A 21,104-nucleotide genomic window follows, 5' to 3' on the forward strand; every position below is an offset into this window, starting at 1 on the left:
ATCAATATAAAATTGATAAATAGTTTGCACTCTTTTATTCGTGTTAAGTTTTTGAGCTCTGGTGTGTGTTTTACAGCACACACCTCAGTTGCGGTTTGCTGCATTTTAAGTGCCCAGAAGCCACATGTACTTAGTGGCCGCTGTCCTGGATGGTGCAGGCTCAGAGTCAGTCAAGAATTCACTTACTGTGCCTAAGAACACATGTCAGAATAAAATCCATTTTTCACCTGTGGATAAATATTATAAACTCTATGTTTGACCACATACTTAATCTCTAACGGGCCTTAGTCTCGTCCTCTGTAAAATGAAGAATTTTAACTATATGATCTACTAATTCTTCCACCCAGGTCAGCTCTGAATTCGTGGTTCCAAAAATTCACATTTAGAAGCTGGGTGAGCTAGAACTTACCCATCTTCTCCTGTAGTTCAGTATTTGAAAAGGAACCTTTTTTCACCGCATACCACACCCACACTTTTTTCCTCCAGGGGTCAGAATCTTTCTTCGAATTCTTCTGTTTCTCACTGTTTCAAGGAAGTGTTTGATAGTGGAGGACACTGCCGGTCCCTGCTTCCCAGCAACCATCCTTCAGTGCTTTTGGAATGAGGCGTCTCAGCAAAGGCCTCAGCAAAGGCCCTTTGAGGGGATTTGGCAAGTAATTACTAGATTATAAAACATTACTAGATTACATGAACACTAAATCTCTAAAAACTCAGTTGTCTTTCTTGTTGTAGTCTGGTTCATTTAGATTGTTTCATCAGTGAAATAAAAATGCTAAAGATGCTTTCCAAGAAGGCAGTCTGTTTAAAGCTCTGAGCTGCATGGGTGGTCACCTTTGTGAGAAGCCCATCAAAGAAGATTGGCCCCGACTTTCTGAGATTGGCCCCGACTGATGGAGGAGACCCATGAGGAAAAAGATCAGGAAGGTGGAAGTGAAGGAGCTAGTCATTCAGTGTTAGAAGCGAACTTTTAATAAAAAGGGTCCCCCACACATAGTCCTGTATTGGTCCTCCTGAGCCCTTCCATTACTAGGATCTCGTGGATGGTACTGTTGGCAACATCTGGCCACAGGATCAGAGAGTTTTCAAGGCGGAGCACTCTCCTGTACTGCCTGGGCATTGTCGAGTTTCCAAGGTGCCGAAAAAATAGATCTAACATACGGTGCCAGGCGTGTGATAAGAAAAGGCGACATGTTGGCACTTGTTAAGAGAGAGTGGACCTCATGTGTCCTTGCCAGAGTTTTTTGAAATGCCACAAAAGCAGTGTGGGTAACCCTTAGAATATTCTAGAATACCAAAAATGTATAGGCAGGTGGTTAAGACTTGGCTGTTTTTGAGTTGGAAGTTCAATCAGCACTCAAGTATAGATCCTGATGCTGGCATTTGTCATGTAACTTTGTCCTCTAACTTTGCTGCCAAGATTTACTTTAACCAGATAAAGCACTGTTACTATACTATTGGCTCTCAACTGGCAGATGAAATAGCTTTGTTATTAAGGATGGGATTTTGCCTCTGCCTGGGAAGAAACTCCCCTGGGTTGTCTTTCTCTTACTGGGGCGGACACCTGGCTAGAGAAAAATACTAGCCGGTGACTGAAGAAAACAGCACACCAGGCTGTTGTGGGCAGAAATGTAGTCTGACTATCAAGTCAGCTGAACCACCTTGCATCTGGTCTTTATATCTCATATTGTTGCTTTGAGAAGAAGGACTTTAAAAAATCAAATTATTTTTGTTTTTCTACATGAATACGTTATTTCTGAAATATGAGGAAGGAATAATAATAGGGCAACTAAGATGCTCATGGCAATTAATAAATACACATAGATAAAATACTTAAAGGGACATTCTTTCCCTTTTGAATGTATTTAACGGCATTAATAAGTAAAGCCGAGGAATGTGTTTCATTTAACACAGAAGATGCTGTTTTTTAAAACCTAATAGAGTGTATTTTCGGTCACTGTGTAGAAGTCATGTGCAAACCTAGCCCCTATAACAAGGAACCATCCCACATCTTCTCTCAAGCATCCTTACCTAGACCAATGAACCGATGGCAAGCATTTTGATTGGATACAACGGACTATGAGTCTCATTACTTGTTTTTTATGCTATCATCATTTTGACATACATTCCTGTGTCATGGCCCTATTTCATTATTGAATGGCCTTGTGGAGTAAGGACGGTGTTAAATTTTAATGTTATTGCTATTATTACTGTTGACTGCTTTTAGCATAAATACGCCTGGTTCTTTAATTCCAGCTTTTGCAGGGCCAGAAAACAGAAGTGTACATAAACAGTCAGGAAGATTACTGTATACCCTGGAGACCCAGCATCGCTTGCTCTGCCCATTGTGAGTGATGGATCAAAATGGAAAGGTTATCATTTTCATTAGCTAGGAAAGAACAAGACCATACTTTTCTCCAAGTGTAATTACAGTGGTTCGCCGGCCACATTACACCACAGTAATTAGTCTAAAGGTGTATGTGAGGGCAGGCTCTTGCACAGACACTAGAAATATTATTTCAGAGTTTAAGGTCACAGCCTTGTGTTTAACATGTTCCAGGCAGCTTTGGAGGAAATTTTTTTTAAGAGAAAAAACTAATTTGACTGAAACTAAAGAAAGACATTTGACATTTCCCAGAGTCATGCATTCAGAAACCAGCCAGGTAGAAAAATTGTTTTTTATTATCTAGAATTAAAAAAAAAAAAAATAGCCACAGAAGTAACATGTCAGAATATTTTGCAGGATAAACAGAGATAGAATTCAAAGTTTTTAAGGAACTTGATATAAATAATTATAAGAGATTTGAAATGTGTGTTTTAATCTCCACTTTTTCCCTTAAGTAATTAGATTAAAAAATTAATTGCTAGAAACTTTTCATGGGAAGAAAAATAATTACTTTACCCTCTTATATAAGTCTTTTTAGGAAATAAATATTTCTCTTAACACTGGTCCTCAGATATATATCTGTCCTTTGTAAGTGTTTTATGGATACTCTGGGCAGTTATATTGAAATATTGAACTCTAACCTAATCTAATCCTTCAGAGTAGAAATTGAATTGAAATTTTTTTCCAAAGCCACGTCTCAGCCTTTTCTGTTTAAGGAAAACAAAAATGAGAAGAGGAGAAAACAAATAAGTAAAGAGAAAACAAACTTGATGTAAAGTTTATATTTAAAATCATATATAAGTTTAAAAGAAACTTTCTGCATCTTGTAGTCCAACGAGTATTTGTATCAGTAATGTCTCTTACTGGGGTAAAAGTGAGAGCCCTGATACTATAATGTCTTTGTTTAATTTCAGTATTGTCTTGCCTGTCTTGAAGCAATTCTTAGTTTCTTTCTTTATATCTTTATATAGTCATGTAGAATACTGTTTGTTTTAGGACACATAAAGAAATAGAGTGTACTTGAATGAGCATTCATTCAGCAACCAAATTCTGTTGGAAATCACTGCTTTTTTCATGCTAGTGTGTTTTTTTGTGTGTGTTATCTGCCCATATGGTTAGAACTGATGTTTCTCACAACTTCAGGCACTTGGGAAATTTTAAGCATAGACATGACACAAATAACACAGCTTAGCTGATTATGTAACAATGCTGAAAAGTCTACCCAAAAATTGAATTTAAAAAACACTGCTTTTTGTTTGTCACAGATGTTTCTCTGCTCTAGGAAAAGTCGTGCACTGCAGAATCAGAGCCATGGTGCTGAATGTTTTCCAGCAATCCAGTAGGGGTCACCAGGTGGTGGCAGAGCCTCCAAGACTTCCTGTTCTCTCCGCCACTGCGGGGCTCCCTTTCCCCTCAGGGGCATCAGTGGCAGCTTAGCAAGCCCCCTTCAGGTTTTGACCTTCTCTGTCTGGCCAAGGGAACAGTCTCTTTATGTTCTGTCTTTGTGGTTCAAAAAAAATCTACACACATAAGAAGAGCTTTTCTCCTATTTTTTTCAACAAAGCCTCGAAAATTGTGCCACCCTCGTTCCCTCACAGCCAGGCCCTCGGTCCCAGGAACTCCGTGAGATCACCTGCGGTGCGGGATCTTGGGGCGGCGGGCCTCCTGCGCCTTTCCTCTCCTCGGTGACCCAATCTGTGAAATGGAGGGATGCTTTTACAGGACTACTTTTATAATTCATTCCCATAAAATATCTGTTTAAAAAGTCCATTCAAGATGGCCTACATGAAGTTCTGCATATTGTAGGCAAAATTACATTCTCCACTGACATTTGATGGATGAATGACAGAGTATGTGTAGATTGTTAAAGTAGGTGCCAGGACTGAAAGCCACTTTCAGAAGTCCTGACAAGTGTCCTGAAGGTCAGTCTTTGCCAAAGGAAACTGAGTTTCCCAGGGAAATTACATAGCAAGGGGTTGAATTCCCACCCCAAGTTATTAAACTCTAAAATGTTGTAGGAATTAAATAAGCATTTTATTTTATCAACTATAAATTGTATATCAATAAAGCAAATCAAAAGGAAAAGGGATGTCTTTCTTATGATTATAAAATGGGGGACGGACTTCTTTTGGTTCAGATCACTCCATACCTTTTTGAGAGGCTTTAAGAATGTTTCTTGATGGGTACCAAAGATTACTTTGTTACCTTAAGTGCAGCAAAAAAGGAGCTGTAATTTGCAGAGGGCTCTAAGCATGCATTTACTACAAGAAACAAGAGCCTGGATTTAGAGCATATATTTCCTTTACCTGAAACTTTGTGATCATACCAGTCCCTAACCTACAGATCTACCATGAATGGTGACTTAGAATTTTGGAACAGAAAGATCCTTTCAGTACTATTATTCAACTTCAGCCCTACTCTCCTCCCCGCACTCCACGTCACTTCTAACAAAACTCATTTTTCTGATGAGGAATGTGAAGGCCCAAAATGTAGTCAGACCTCTTTTATCTTAAAAATAATCTTTCTAAGTTCTGAGTCCCTCCACCCTCCTGTTTAATTCAAATATGTGGCATTGGATGTTTTTAAGTAACCCTTCCTCTTCCCCAAGTTTCTGCCAGGACTGTACATTTCTGCTTCTGACCATTCCTTCTCCCTCCTCATCACTTTCCCCTTTCTTCCCTCTTTTTTTTGTGTGTATTGAATTGTATGTTCACCACCCCAAGTCTCCTCCTATTACCATTTATCCCCGCTGTACCCTCTTCCACCTCCCCCCACTCCCCTTTCCCTTTGGTAATCACCTTACTGTTTTCTGTGACTATGAGTTGTTTTTGTTTTTGTTTCACTTAATCTCTTTACCTTTTTCACCCACCCCCCAACTCCCTTCCTCTCTGACAGCTGTCGGTCTTTTTTCTGTATCTATGAGTCTATTTTGTGTGTTGGTTGTATGTTCATTAGATTCTACATATGAGTGAAATCATGTGATATTTGTCTTTCTCTGGCTATTACCCTTAGCAAATGTTCTCCAGGTCCATCTATGCTATCACAAAAGGTGAGGTTTCCTTTTTTTTTTTTTTTTTTACAGCCATGTAGTACAGCATTGTGCAAATGTACCACAGCTTTTTTATCCGCTCATCTACTGATGGACTCTTGGACTACTTCTAAATCTTGGCAGTGAACATAGGGTTGCATATATTCTTTCGAATTCGTGTTTCAGTGTCCCCAAAAGTGGAATTGCTGGGTCATAAGACAGTTTCATTTATAATTTCTTGAGGTATCTCCACCGCTTTCCACAGTGACTGCACCAATTTGCGCTCCCAGCAGCAGCGTACAAGAATTCCCTTTTTTCCACATCCTCACCAACACCTATTTGTCGATTTATCGGTGATAGCCATTCGGACAAGCATGAGGTGATATTTCATTGTGGTTTTAATTTGCATTTCTCTGATGACTAGTGACATTGAGTGTCTTTGCATATGCCACTATGTCTACTGGCCATCTGTATGTCCTCTTTGGAGAAATGTCTATTTAGGTAGGTCCTTAGCCCATTTTTTGTTGGATTGTTTGGGGTCTTTTGGTGTTGAGTTTTATAAGTTCTTTATAAATTTTGGATGTTAACCTCTTATCAGATATATCATTGGCAAATGTGTCCACCCATATAGTGGGTTATCTTTTCATTTTGTTGATGGTTCATTTGTTTATTTCTTTCTTTTGTTTGCCTTGTCCAAGGAGATATATCAGGAAAAAATATTGCTATGGGAACTGAGATTTTTCTGCCTGTGTTTTCTTCTAGGATCTTTATAGTTTAGAGTCTAACTTAACTTTAATCCATTTGAGTTTATTCTTGTGTATAGGATAAGAAGGGGGTCTAGTTTGATCTTTTCCCTGCATGTATTTGTCCAATTTTTCCAACACCATTTATTGAAGGGATTATCTTTACCCTATTGCATATTTTCCCCCTTTTTCAAATATTAATTGACCATAAAGGGGTAGGTTGATTTCTGGGCTCTTTAATCTGGTCCATTGATCTATATGTCTGTTTTTATGTTAGTACCAAGCTGTTTTGATTACTCTGGCCTTTAGTATAGTTTAATATTAGGTAGCATGATTCCTCCAATTCTATTCTTTTTTCTCAAGATTGCTGTGGTTATTTGGGGTCTTTTTTGGTTCCATATAAATTTTTGGAATATTTATTGTAGTTCTGTGAAATATGCCATTGGTATCTTGATAGGAATTGCATTGAATCCATTGATTGCTTTGGGTAGTTTGGACATTTCAATGATGTTAATTCTTTCTATCCATGAACATGGTATGTGTGTCCACTTATTTGTATCTTCTTCAGTTTCTTTCTTTAGTGTCTTATAATTTTCCAAATGCAGGTCTTTACATCGTTGGTTAAATTTATTGCTAGGTATTTTTTTAGGCAATTGTGATGGGATTGTTTTCTTAGTTTCCCTTTCTGAAAGTTCCTTATTGGTATATAAAACTGCAACCAATTTCTGAATATTTATTTTGTATCATGCTACTTTACTCAATTTATTAACTAATTCTAGTAGTTTTTTTGGTGGAATCTTTAGGGTTCCCTTTATATACCATGTCATCTGAAAATAATGACAGTTTTACTTCTTTTTAATTTGGATGTCATTTATTTCATCTTACCTGATTGCTGTGGCTAGATTTCCAGTACTATGTTGAATAAGAATGGTAAAAGCAGACATCCTTGTCTTGTTTCCAATTTTGAGGGAAACGTTTGTAGTTTCTGCCCACTAAGTACTATGTTGGCTGGGGGTTTGTCATATTAGGCCTTTATTACATTGAGGTATGTTCCCTCTTCCCCTTTCTTTCTATCCTTGACTGTTCCGGTTCTCTTGAAGCCAACTTCTGGACCATTCTTTGGGCTTATAATTCCACTTTTCATCCTAATCATCTCTGCTGAACAGCCATAGTGTGCTGTTAATCACAAAATTTATAAAAACTATTATTTTCAACCTCATACATTCACAGGAATTTGTTCATTTTTGAAACTACACAAGCATTGTTTTTGTTATCTTCTTCTGCAGAGGGCTTGTCTTAAGCCAGTAATGCAACTTCGCATTCCTGTCCATGGGCCCCATTGTTAGGGAAGATTCTGTCAGTGAGGTAGAAGCTGACCCTGCTTCTCCGAGGAGTATCAGAAGAATGTCAGATGAGACACAGCTGATCTCCATCATGATCTGTAAGGCACACTGATCTGATCACCTCCAGTGGGTTATTTCTCTCACTAGCATAATTCATGTGTAGGTGGTGGTTGTGTGAGATCATATGTGGCCTTGTCTTTTTTATTCATATGCCCTGCATTTTCTCTCTCAGACTGGGATTGCTTGCTAGATAGCAGAGACATTGGTAGGCAGATCTGGATGAGTAACCTAAGTCTGTTACATGCAGGTATCTAACCGTACGGGGGTAGCTGGTGGTGTTGAGGAGAAAGCAGTTGGAAAGCATAGGGCGAGGTGGCTCATTAAAAAAAAAAAAATATATATATATATATATATATATATATATATATATATATATATATATGGTTTATTATGCATGTCCTTGGCCCATAGGCTTACTTATTGTCACCAGGGCAAAGTGGCATCTTCCAGAGTTCTACCTGAGTTCTACCAGAGTTCTCCCCCTTCCTTAATACCATTGTTGTTTTAAGGTTATTTGAAATAGCTGATTCTCTTAAAGTTTGTATTTTCTATTTACCTCATTGTAACTTTATTCTTTAAAAAATATTGAGGAGGGCATTTTTTACTTTTTGTTGTTTGGGTTTTTTTAGGGGCTGCGGATAGAGTATAGCAGCTTTTGATCAAGGCTGTAGCTTTTTTATGCTCATTTTTGCCCAGTGTCCTCTGAGGAATTTTAAGAGCCTCACCAATGAAATAAAACATCCATGGCTGAGAGGACAAGATGGGTGGCTGAAGAGTTGTTTGCCACTATAAGTCACTGCAGTAGCAGTTTTCCTGCATCCCTTTGGCAAATAATAGTTAAATACTCACCTGCAAGGAGTTCTCTGATGGCTGGTGGGAAGCCCTGCCCTCTACAGTATGAACACAGCAAGTCTTTCTAACTCTCTGCATATGTATTACCATTATTATTTCGAGATAAAGCAGAGCAAAGCGATGAGTACCATTGCCCACATTAACTCTGTCAAGAGGAAAGAAGCAGCATATGGTTTCAGTGTCTCTCCAGTCTCATATTATTGTTAGATTCGTTTCCTGAAAACTTAATGTTAGATGGAGTGTAATTGCAGATTTCCTTAAGAACCATCAACAGATACTTATCCTAAGTTATAAACAACTCATACTGTGAAATGTATGCAAACATTCTAAGTTTTCTTGCAGAAAAATATCTCTCAGTGAAACCCCGTATTCATCAGTCTTTTTTAATGAACAAAGCTCAGAGGAGAAGTTGGGGGAACTTTCTTTTGTTGCTACTTGATTTTTAAAAGAAATTAATGTTGTTGGAACTGTTACTGGTTTTCAGAGTGAAATAAGTCTTCAATAAGTATCATCCTAGAAACCATACAAACTTCAGTTAAGGGGGCTACGTTTTTAACAAGATAGTAAAAAAAATAGTAAATTATGGTGTATTTAGGTATTGGCAGTACATGTTGAAGAGGGTTTTGGTGGTGTTTTTTTAATTGTTAGGTGGTCTATTGAGTGCAGCTGTGTTTATGTTTCCTACATGGGAATTGCCTGAACATGATAGCAAGTCCCTACATATGAGACTAACGATTGCTTTTTAAAAAATCTTCATGCCAATGTGCTTCAATATGGAAGGTTATATTTATCAAGTAGCAATGGCAAAAATAATTATGGACATAATCATTCAATACAGCTGGTTTGCTACATCAGATATTTGGACAACCTTGTAAAAAATAAGCAAGTGATACTTTAAATGTTACATTTCACAGTGGAATAAACTTGGAAATGGTAGAATATTTTAGAATAGTCACTTTTTTTACCCCGTGTTTTGTCTGACTTGTTATTAAAAATGCATGCTTACATCATAAACATAAATAAATATATATTAATCCTGTAGAGAATCAGCAGTCCCATATTTTTGCTGTATTTCCCTTAAAAAATATGAATATGGGGTCACGGCTGCAACACAGAAGAGGCAGTTCCTTGTGACAGAAGAAATGCATGTAGTAAGTTAGTGCCCATGTGAATTGATCACTAATACAGAACAGTATGCAACATGCGAAATGTTTAGGTGCAAGGACTTAATGACTGCTTTTTGGAAGGAAGCATTTCTTGAGTATTACATCCCTCATAACTCAAATTAATGTTTATTACTACTCTTTCATATTGCCAAAATATTATCATAAATTTGGATTAGAAGCAGCTTGTTCTGGCTTGTTTTGCAACTTTGTTTCAAGAAACAAAGTGATATTTAGAAGATTTTTGTATGTCCTAGAAGCTTTAATTATCTTCTGTTGGAGGAAATAAGATAAAGTTTTGTTTCAGAGTTATGTAAGAAAATTAGATTTCATACTCTGCTTACTTTATATTACCAAGTAGTTAACAATGTCTTTCAGGAAATTTGCATTCGTGATTCTTGAATTGGCTATAACTAGCAATTTAGAGCCCATTTTAAATTCAGAAGGGTACTCCTTACTGGTCCAGAGTTCTTTGGGCTGGCCTTTATTTTGAACTCTCAAGTGTTTGCCCTCATCATTCCTTTCTTCTCTCCTTTTCTTCCCAGATTGGTGAAAGACAGCAAGTGTTAGTAACAGAAGAATCTTTTGATTCCAAGTTTTATGTTGCACACAATCGATTCTATGAGCAGGTAAGAGATATGAGATACTCTCTTGTTCTTAAGTTTTCTCTCAAATGAAAGAGTTCTGAAAGTAAGTTGATTTAAGCAAAAGTAACTTGAAAAGTAGGAGGGTTGTAGAATCTTGTTGCAGCAAAGCTATTTTATAACAGCAAGCCAGCTGGGCTAACACAGGGCTTATCTTTGTGGCTTAGTCTACGAAACATTCTCTGGGAAGGAATATGTGTGTTTTAGTACTCATTAGTCTCTGACAGGGCCAGCCTTTGGCTTTTGGGAGTTTGGAACAGGCAGCTGTCCCTGTCAGGATTCCCACAGCCCGGCAAAGTCCAGGGGAAAGTCCCATCTGGGGCAGGAAGGATGTCTGCACGGGCGACATCAGTGTGGAAGGGCAGGGATTTCCTCTTACTGTCATGGCGCTCAGACGGGCTTGTTGGTTGGTCGGTTTTCTTTAGTTTTGTTTAGTTTCAGTATTTGGTTTTTGTTTTTAACTCCCACCTTGATAAAAAATGCCGGGAGCAAAGATAGAAGAGTCTGTTCCTTGGATTCAATTTAAATTTTGTGAACAACTCTGGAGAGAAATGTAAGGATCAAAGCACCTTTACTCTGAGAATTTTCTTCGAGGCCAAGCCGAAGGGCTTCCTTCCCTGCCCACGTGAGCTCGCCTGCCTTGTCCCGTCAGTAGCCGGGCTTCTCTTTCAGCACTTGGGACTCTACTTCCCGGGTGGTAAAAACTCAGAAGTGACTCAAGAAAAAAGAATGCCCTCCTTTGGGGGCACTGTGACATTGAGATGGGGGTGTGCCCTCTTAGGTGGGAGACTTTCATGGAGACAGAAATTTCATGGGTCATCCCTGGATTTTTAACTTCTAAGATCAGGTCAGTTTTCTTCCCTTTCTGTTCCTTTCTCATCACATAAGAACTGAATTTTTTTTTCTGTGTGTCATGGCTGGAATGGAATTAGAGCTTGGGAAGGCTCTTAACACCAGGGTGGGCAAGTCAGGTAAGGAATGGCAAAGGCCAGGTGGCCTGTGCGTGTTCGGAAGCAGGGAAGCAGCCCCTGAAGAGGCCTCCAGCACTAGGAACCGTCTCACGCTGGGCCTGGGTCCGCAGGAAAGGTGGGGGAAGTTGTCAAGACCCAGACTAAACAAGCCCTGCTCAGTACCCAACGGAGACTACAATTGAGGAAGGATTTCCAGCACTCCGTGTTTGAGCCGAGCCTCTTCCCCATTTTCCATCTCATTAATTGACTCCAGAGAGCCGTTTTTCTATTCAGGCCAACTTTCTGCTCAGCCCTGGGGAGGAGCTTGATTGTATTTTTGTTGCCTCTTCCCTCTCCTTTCTCTTGCCATCTGGGTTTTTGCCTCAGCGGGGGAACTTTTTTCCCCTTCATTTTAAAGGCAATGGCATGCCTCATTAGCTGTTTCCTCCAATTTAAAGCAGTCGGGCTTTTTCCAATTATTAAAACCGGAGGGGGAAAAACACTGAGCCCTTCATTCAGATCAAGGCAGCAGATCAAGGCAAGTTATTTTCCCCCAGAATAGTACCACATCTCCCAGGGATAGTTTACTCTAGAGATTTTCTTGTTTTATAAAAACCGATTTAAAAGAGCTTTCATATTCTGATACTAAAGCTCTTTTACTTCAGTTGCTTACTATGAGTAATTCACCACCCAGGTGACCTTCTTCCTACACTTTGATGAAGCAGTGTACTCAGTGGTCATAAAAAAATCAAACTCAGAAAGACCAAGATCTAATGTTGTCTCTCAGAGAAATTGGCTGTGGAACTTCTGGCTCTTGACTGACTTTTTTGTCTCTACAACTAAGTATCAAACATTTCATAGGAATTATTTTTCTAATAAGATGAGTTCCAGAAGTAAAGATTATATCAAGATATCACAGTATTGCTGGATTAGAATTAGTCTATTTATTTTGGACCCTAACTTTAAAAGATTGGCAAGTAACTACAGTATTAAAATAGAAGTGTGAGGGAGACATAATGCATACAGACTACCTGTAAGTCCCAAAGCAGGGGAAACGTTTGCTCAAGGTAAACAAGTACTTTTATCCGAAATCTCTGGTGGAAAGAGACCATCTGACAGTTTCCTGTGAACCAGCCAAAGTACCCTTCAGAGTAGCTGAATCTACATGGAGGCAGAACTAGCAAATACCGTATTTTGCCATGTACAATGTGCACTTATGTTTTTGGCCCAAACTTTCAGGGAAAAACGTCTTTCATTTTAATTTTTTAATTCTGTTTATGTATTTATTTATATTTAGATACTTGTTTTTTGTATTTTAAAGGAATTTTAGCATTTATTTTTGAACATATGGTACAAGAAATTTTATGTAACAAATCATTAAAAGAATTAAAAACATTTATATAGATGTAGAATTAGTACTACCCATGTATAATGCACACCCTTATTTTTTCCCTCAAAAATTGGGGCAAAAAAGTGTTCATCATACAGGGCAAAATACGGTACCTGTGTTTTAGAGCAGATCAAAAGAACTGAATGGCAACCACTAGTTAAAGGAGCCATTTACCTCCAAACCCCATGTTTGGGTTATTGAAAGGGTTGTTTTTAAATGTTTTTTTTTCTCTTCCCCCCAAACACACGGTCATGCACACACATGCACCCATGCACATGCAGACACGCAGGCCTCCATTCGAAGTGTGTGCGTAAACCAGTACTCTGACAGCTAACTCGGAAGGTATCAAAAGTATGAGGCTTTCTTTCATCAGTGTTGTCTCCGCTTTCTTCATTGCACGGGGCAGGCAAGAGCAGAATATCAAAGGCCTGTCCAAAAGTGACTGGCTGACTGCCGGGGATTTCCCAGGTCTGCCTTCCACATGCCGCAGGACAGCAGGCGGCCTGCAGTGAGCGAGTGCTGCCCGCTGCCCACCCCTCCCCCCAGAGCGCCTCTCCTTCCTGCTGGATCCCCGGGCCCTGGAGCAGCTGGGAGACAGAGCCCACCTGGGATGGGATTCCAGAGTAGGAAAAGGACGTTAGTTGACAGCTGAGGAATTCCGAATAAAGGATAGACTTTAGTTAATAGTAATACACCAATAATGGCTCATTAATTGTGACATGTCTCTCATACTAATGTAAAATGTTTTCATAGGGAAACTGAGTGTGGTGTATGCAGGAATTCTCTGTGTTCTCTTTGCAGTGATTCTGTAAACTTAAAACTGTTCTAAAATTATAAGTTTATTTTTTAAAAATTAAGCCTTCTGAAAAAAATTTTTTTTAAGGTTTTAGTGCCAAAGAACCCCACGTTCATGGGAAAAATGGTCGAAGTGGACATTTATGAATCAGGAAAGCATTTTATGAAAGGGCAGCCAGTATCAGACGCCAAAGTATACACACCATCCATCAGCAAACCATTAGCAAAAGGAGAAGTCTCCGGTTTAACAGAGGTGAGTAAACGATGCTGTCACTCTCCTAGCCAGCAAAGCAGCAGCTGCGGATGCACCCTGATTCCAGACCGCGTTTCTCTTATCATTTATAGTTCCCTTCTTATGTATGCATGAGGCTCTAATCTCTTCTGACACGTAGAAATCTGAATGAGGAAGATGCATTTTTGCTGATGCCTTTAACTTTTTTCCCTCCCTCTGCCTGTAAAGTGAATGAGCTGTTTCTGCTTCTAGCTTAGAAGCAGAAGGCAAACGCCATTATTTTCAGGTGAGAGATTTAACACCAAAGACGATCTGATCCGGTCTGTTTCCATGTCAGTGGATCCTGAGTGGAAGGGGCTGAGGGAGGAAATACTTTCTTGCTTTACAAAGCTGTTTATAACATAGTAAAAACCTGCCGTTCAACGGACACTAAGCGTGTCGGTGTGTGTGCTTATGGTGCACTTCGCTAGGGCAGCGATTTTCAGCCTTTTTCATCTCGTGGCACACATGAACTAATGACTAAAATTCTGTGGCACACCAAAAAATGTATTTTATGCCTGTCTGACAAAAAAATAAGTATAATTTTGATTCATTCACACCAGATGGCTATTGTTGTGTTGGCTGTTGTCATTCTTTTAATTTGACAGTCTAAGGGAAAAGAGGTCAGTGCCCCTGACTAAATAGTCAGGCATTGCATGTTTTAACAATTCTCGCAGCACAACAGTTGAAAATCGCTGCTCTAGGGTGTTAACTGAATATCTTCTTTAGTCGTGTGGAGTGAAAATTAAACATTTTTTTCTTTCGATAAAAAAGTAACCTGACCCCTGTTTTATACCTTGGTTTATATGGCTGTTTGCCAAGCTCTCTCTTACATTTCATTGAGCTACTGTTGTAAAAGCTGATGGAGTGTGAAATGAAAATGTGTATCACATTTCTAAGCATCATTTGATGTCCTTTCTCTAACACAATTGTTAAGCACTCCAAGAAGAGTACATAGCAATGACTTAACATACGGAGAAAACATAGGGGGTATTTATCTGGCCATATAATCCCAAAATTGTTTTAATATATGCGTTATCTCTTCCCTCAAAATAAATTGCAAGGGTGTGTTAATTAAACTGGGAGTAGTGACAAAGAGGGCACTATTATCTGTATTCTCGATTAGCATGGTGACACACTGGTGCCCAAACACAAGTGACCCCTCTCATGGGCTTGACGAGTGCCTGTGAGGAATCTGTGTGCACAGCTGTCCGACTGATAACGGAAGGCGCGGGCGAGCCCACACCCCGCCCACGGGGTGTCCTGCTCGGCCAGGAGTGAGCTCTGGAACTTGATAAGCAAGACCAGCAACGCTCGCTATTATTTAAAGAAGAAACCGTACTTGTGGGTTGGAATTCATGGGCAAGAGGGAACGGTAGAAGTCAGCATTTAAATTATATTGCTAGAAATGTGGCTTTTACTTCAGACATTTTTAAAGGAAGTTGACTTATTTTTGTTTTCCTACACGGTGTGTTTTATGCTTGATTTTTAAGTCGCCACAATAAAAGGAGTCACGGCAAATGGTAGTAGTGCACAAACTAGTATTTCAAAGACCTGCCTGATTTAACTCTTTCGTGTACACCTATTAAAAAGGATGGTGTTTTAAAGTATCATCATTGATGATACCTAAGTCAGAAAAAGTAGTCCCCTTTTGTTAGTTGCTTAACTGTGGTTAAGAAAATGTACATTGCATGGGGCAGCAATGCTCTTCCTCTGCTGCTCTTCCTTCCTCCGGCCTGCGAGTTGGTGCTGTCACTACTGCCACCACAGCCCTCCTCTGAGTCGGGAAGGCCCAGAAGTCCTAGGTGAGACGGGGTTAGGGATCGGGCGCTGCCGGCCCTCCTGGGCCTCTGGAAGCAGTCTTACGGCATGCGTGAGGCCAGAGTCAGGAGTATCCAGTCGGGTGTGTCCAGCAAGGGAAACATCAGGCAAGTTATCACCATTTGTGACTTTGTGTAAATTAATGAACATAGCTTTACGCTTCATTATTTGTCAGCTTTAGGGATATGCCGAATGCTGGGTGGAAAAGCCTTCTTTAATGAATTGGTCCTGATGTTAAAATGTTTTGGCGGATGATTATGAATGAAAATAAATTGAGCAAGAAGAGAACAGCTTCCATTTCTACAGGATTTAGAAGTAGATGGTAAAGGTTATAATGATGTCTCAGACATTTGGGCTCTTTGAATACTGATCAAGGTGTTGGCACTCTTGGATCCAAAACAGTCAGCTTAACTCCATGGGTGAAGCCTGGCCTTGAGGTCAGATAGACCTGGATTTGCATCTACACCTGCCGGTTTATCGTATGCACGTGACCCCTGAGCTTTAGTTTAGTCTGTTAAATGGGAATGATAATGTCTACCTCATGGAGTGTTGAAAAGAATACCTTCAATAGTGTATGTAACCCGTTTAATCTTATTGCTGGAACATAGTCAACAGTTACTAAGTGGTCATTGTCCCTTTCCCTCAAATCTAGTTGCATCTAGAAAGAGTCGACTCTGAAGATGACCTAATGTTAACAGTGTCAGCTTTGCTCAGTATTTCACATGCTCATGCTGTACAGAGACAGTGGAGGGGGTGAATTGCTGTATTAGAATGATCTATTCAGTGCATGAGAGCCAGCCCCATCAGAACTCATGTCTTCCTGAATTTTCTAGGTATTTCTGGGTTTTCTGGAATGATAACCTCCCCTGCACACTTTGTAAACAAATCTGGAAAAGCCAAAACATCTCAAGCAAAATATTATACATGAAAACTATTTTGCTTTGTAAGTGCATTTTCTTAATTGAGAATTTCATGATTACTCTTTAAGAATCTAGTCCTGTGCTACTGTGGACTTTCCTGCCTCGTGTTAGGCCCGTTGGCATCCTCTGACAAAACGGGAGCCGCACCACCGACTGGGAGCCGTGAGGCCTGGGCCAGGGAGCACTGTGCTTGCAGCGACAGATTTTGTGACCTTTCGTGCATCTCGTAGGTCCCCTGAACCTCGGTTGTCTCTGGGATTCTGTGATTGAAATATGTCATTTGACAAAAACGGATTGAATGCCTACCCTATGGCAGGACTTTGAATTCTGTAAGTAGGAATAGCAAACAGGCTTTGTATTATCAAATAATAAGGGGTATATGCCCATAACGTGCTGGGAAAAGAAAGCCATAGTAAAGTCAAAAGATTACTGCCCTCTAAGAAGTTATAGCCTAGTGGGCACAACATATAGTAACATCTTTTAATGATTACTACTCTTTCTCTTTTCAGTTGGGTTAGAGGAGTGGAGGAATAGAAGTGGGAGGGACTAGGAAAGAGAGACAAAATCAGTCGGTTTCATAGGGGAGATGATAGCCAAGTGCCGCCTCCAACCTGATAGGGAACATCGCTGAATAAGGATCATTTAAGGATCATTCACTTCAGACTAAAGTTAACATGAAGATAATCCAATGAAGGCAGCATAGAGTTCAAAGGGATAAATATAAATCAAAGAAAGGATAGATCATAAACTTTTCTCTGAAAGCTGTTTGTTCTCAGGTGGAAGAAGGGGTGGTACGTAAGTTTTCATAGATGGTCTAGGATGATAGTTTTCAAGTGTGGTCTCAGGGATATCTGGGCACTTGTTCAAAGTGTAAATTCTTCAGCTTAAACCCAAACCTGAGTCGGGAATGGTGAGGGCGGCTCAAGGAAGATCTGTTTCAACCACCCTCCGGGTAACACTGATGCGTGCTGGAATTTGAGAGCCGCCCTTCGAGCAAGATGACTCCCAGGTGGGGAGGAGACCACGTGATAGTCATAAGAGCAATTTTAATATTTTAATGTAATTATACCAACTTTTCATAGTACTATCTTCAGAAAATAGAGTCAAACAGTATCTCCTTGGATGATGGACATCGTCCCTCATCTGCGTAATTCTTCAGAAGGTGACTATAAAAATGACAGTCGGGATGGAGGCAAAAGTTGTATGTGGGGGGGGGGCAGCTGTTGAGGGAAAGGTGGCAGAGGAACAGGACCCTTGAGAAAAACACAGTTTTAAGATGTGAAGAGCTTTGATATTTTTATCCAGCTCTCTTGTGGAACCTCAATTTGTGATAAGATAGCCTGTTCAATATGATGGCCTTTTTTTAAAAATTAATTTTATGAAGTACAGTTTATATAGAGTGAAATGCACAGATCTTAAGCTTACATTCTGATAAATGTGCGCGCCCTTACAAACAACGCAACAGTGAAGGTGCGGAACGTGCCTGCTGCCTCAGGAAGTGCCCTCATAATCCCCTCTGGACTCTTCCCTCTCCCCTGCCCTGGACACGCCCTGCCATGGCTTCTGTCGCCAGCTCTCACTTTATATATAAATGCAATACAACATTGACTTTTTTGTGTATTTTTAAATTTTTTTATTTTAATTGTTGTCCAGGTCGTTTCCTGCCTTTCCCCACACCGTGGCCCACCCACCCCCAGCGCTCCGCACCTCCTCCTTGTGTCCACTCCCCCCTCGTTATTGTGCATGTGTCCTTTATACTTGTTCCTGCAAACCCTTCCCTTTCCCCCGAAATTCCCTCCCCTTTCTCTCAATATGATGGTCTTTATATACAACTGAAATTTCCTTAGAAAATTGCTATGCTGTTCATTCTTTTCACCTTAAGAAAACCTGTGCGTGATCAGAACCTCACATCACCTGTACCAAATTCATGGCCCTTTGGTAATATGAAAAATTATCCGAGAGCCATCATCAAAGATTGGAATCAATGAATTGTTTTATCTCTATTATGGAAAATTTTTATTGTTGAAATTTTTAAGCATATTCATAAGTAGAGAGAATAGTATGATCTCACTTAACCATCGCCCACTTTATTTATTTTTTAAATTTTATGAAGATTTTATTTATTTATTTTTAGAGAGAGGAGTAGGGAGAAAGAAAGGGATAGAAACTTCGATGTGAAAAAGAAACTGATCTTTTGCCTCTTGTATGCACCCGACTGAGGGCTGAACCTGCAACCCAGGCATGTGCCCTGACCAGGAATCAAACCAGTGGCCCTTTGCTTCACAGAATGATGCCCAGCCAACTGAGCCACACTGGTCAGGGGCCCACACGTACTTTTAACAGTTATCAACTCGTAGTTGATCTTACATTACCTGTGTTCTTATTCACCCCATCCCCCTGGCTATTTTCAAGGAATTCTCACTTATCATTCCATTTCATCTAAACATGTCAGAAAATATCTCTAAAAGATGAAGACCTCTTTTAAAACTTAACAATCATGATGTATTATCACATCTAAAAATAATTAACATTAATTCTTTATCCAGCAATATTCACATTTGGCAATGTTTTTAAACAGTTTATTTTATTTTTTTGTTGTTGTTGATTGACTTGAGGGAGAGAGGAAGGAGAGGGGGAGAGAGATAATTTGTTGTTCCACTTATTCGTGCACTCATTGGCTGTTTCTTTCGTGTGTCCTGACCAGGGATCAAACCCACAACCTTGGCGTATTAGGACGGCGCTCTAACCAACTGAGCTACCTGGCCAGGGCCTAAAACAGTTTATTTGAATCAGGATGCAGATGAGATCTATTCATTGCACTTAGCTGTTATGTCTTATACGTTGGTTTTAATTTACCGTCTCTCTTTTCTCTTTTTGTATTGCAGTTTATTTGTAGAAGAAACCAGCTTGTCTGTACTGTGGCATTTCCCATAGTGTAGAATTTGCTAATTGCATCCTCTCATGCAATTTACCGGGGTTCTGTGTTGCCTGTTTGTTTTACAAATTAGTTCTTAGATTTAGAGGCTTAATCAGATTCATATTTGAGTTTTTGTCAAGATTATTTCATATGGCATAGTGCACTTCCATTACGAGGCCTGTCTCTCTCCCTGCCAAGAGTCACTGCGTCGTTAGGGGTTGCAGTTAGTGGCTTTCTGATTCGGTCTTTCCTTCCTCGTGTGTTAGCTGAAGTACTGCTATGATGACAGACTTTCTCTTGTCAACATTTTTTACCATGAGGTTTGGTTCATACAGGAAAGGTGAGAAAATGACTCAGTACTTACTGTCAGTTTTCAAAGTTTGTGTTGATTGCTTAGCATCTTCTAAAACTAACCAATGAGGTTTTTTAAAAGTATTCCTATGACCTTACAGATTTCTGTCTATTTGATATGTTTTTATCCATTGCAGTTATTGTACTTAATTGAGCCTCAAATGATTGCATTTTGGGGCAATGGGAGCACATCAAATTGGTTCCTCAGTCCTGTTGACATAGATCTTGAAATCTCTGATAGTTGAAAATATCCTTATTTCCCCCTATTGATGCTCTCATCCAAGTCAGCTTCAGGGGTTTTCTGTCTTACATCTCTAACTTCTTTATTCCACGCTGAAAGTCCCAGCTCCCTATAACACAACGCAGGTCATCACTTGCATTATCTTGTAATACCCATGTAATTGTCTAATAAAACCCATACCAACACTCCCACCAACATGTGATTGCTAAAGACAGGTTAAGCTGTTGTGGTAGTTTTGCTGTTGTTTTTGTTCTTAGGGTCTATCCCTCCAGGGATGTACAGGCAAATAATGGCTTTAAAGTCACCTGAAATTATTCCTCCCCATATAGCTACGTGAATACACAATTAAAAGCATTCGTTTTACTTTGTTTCCAATTTTTTAGAATTTTTTACATTTTGTTTTATAATTATGTAAAATCTTTTGCAAAATTAGATCTACAAAACTGTTGTGAGGAATCCACCTTCTACTTAGTACTGTCCCCCTCTACCCCGTCACCTCCCTTACCTGTTTGAGCAGTTACTGTTTTCATTTTGTTTTTCAGTTCATTCTTTCAGTGGTCTGTTTTAACAACACAAATACATGTACGTATGTTTGTCACTTTGTCACCTCCTTCCTAGGTAAATTTTACACACTCTTGCTATTTTCACTTGATAATATATCTTGACAGTTATTGCCTAGAAATATATGGAAATTCAGTGAATATTCTAAATTATTTTTGTTAAGCTATTAAACAATATACATGAAAGCCTGTACTGCTCTAGTATCTGAGATGAATAACATTGCCCTGCATGAGATTCAACATCTTTTGGGTCAAAGAAAAGACAGAATTAATTACCTTAAACACACTGTCAGGTCCTAAACCTGCAGGAGTCGACTGCAACATTCTGGAAGGCATTAATGTGGTCAAACAAACAGAAAGCCATTTATAAGGTGGGAGTGGACAGCCATGTAAAGCAAACGAAGAAGGTCTAGGAGCTAACACTGGCAGTGTGGATGCCTGTTTCCGGGAAGAGAGGACACATGGGCCAGTGGACTTCAAAAAGTCTGAAGACCATTCTGATTTGGAACAAATGCACCCATTTTCCTTAGTCTGCTACCTTTGTATGTTTGATGCATTTACTTCCCTTTCTTGAGTTCGTGCTTGCCAGACAAACATGGAATTATAATTTGCTTTCCTGTGCAAATCTGCTTGCAGGAAAAAAACAGGTTTGTTCAGCCCTCTGTAAGTGTG

At 39.6% G+C, this 21,104-nt stretch overlaps 1 protein-coding gene across 2 annotated transcripts in view; it reads left to right on the forward strand.

Moving 5' to 3' along the window:
- Window positions 1-21,104, forward strand: part of CDKAL1 (CDK5 regulatory subunit associated protein 1 like 1) — a 667,880-nt gene that overhangs the window by 604,560 nt on the left and 42,216 nt on the right. For both annotated transcript variants that reach the window (XM_053668249.1, XM_053668248.1), the window contains 2 exons: window positions 10,118-10,201; window positions 13,440-13,604. In XM_053668249.1, coding sequence (XP_053524224.1) covers window positions 10,118-10,201; window positions 13,440-13,604 — 249 coding nt within the window. The remainder of the gene's footprint in view (window positions 1-10,117; window positions 10,202-13,439; window positions 13,605-21,104) is intronic.

Source organism: Artibeus jamaicensis, unplaced genomic scaffold, assembly GCF_021234435.1.
Source record: "Artibeus jamaicensis isolate MK-2021 breed Jamaican fruit bat unplaced genomic scaffold, CSHL_Jam_final contig_482, whole genome shotgun sequence".
In the NCBI taxonomy this organism is placed as follows: Eukaryota; Metazoa; Chordata; class Mammalia; order Chiroptera; family Phyllostomidae; genus Artibeus; species Artibeus jamaicensis.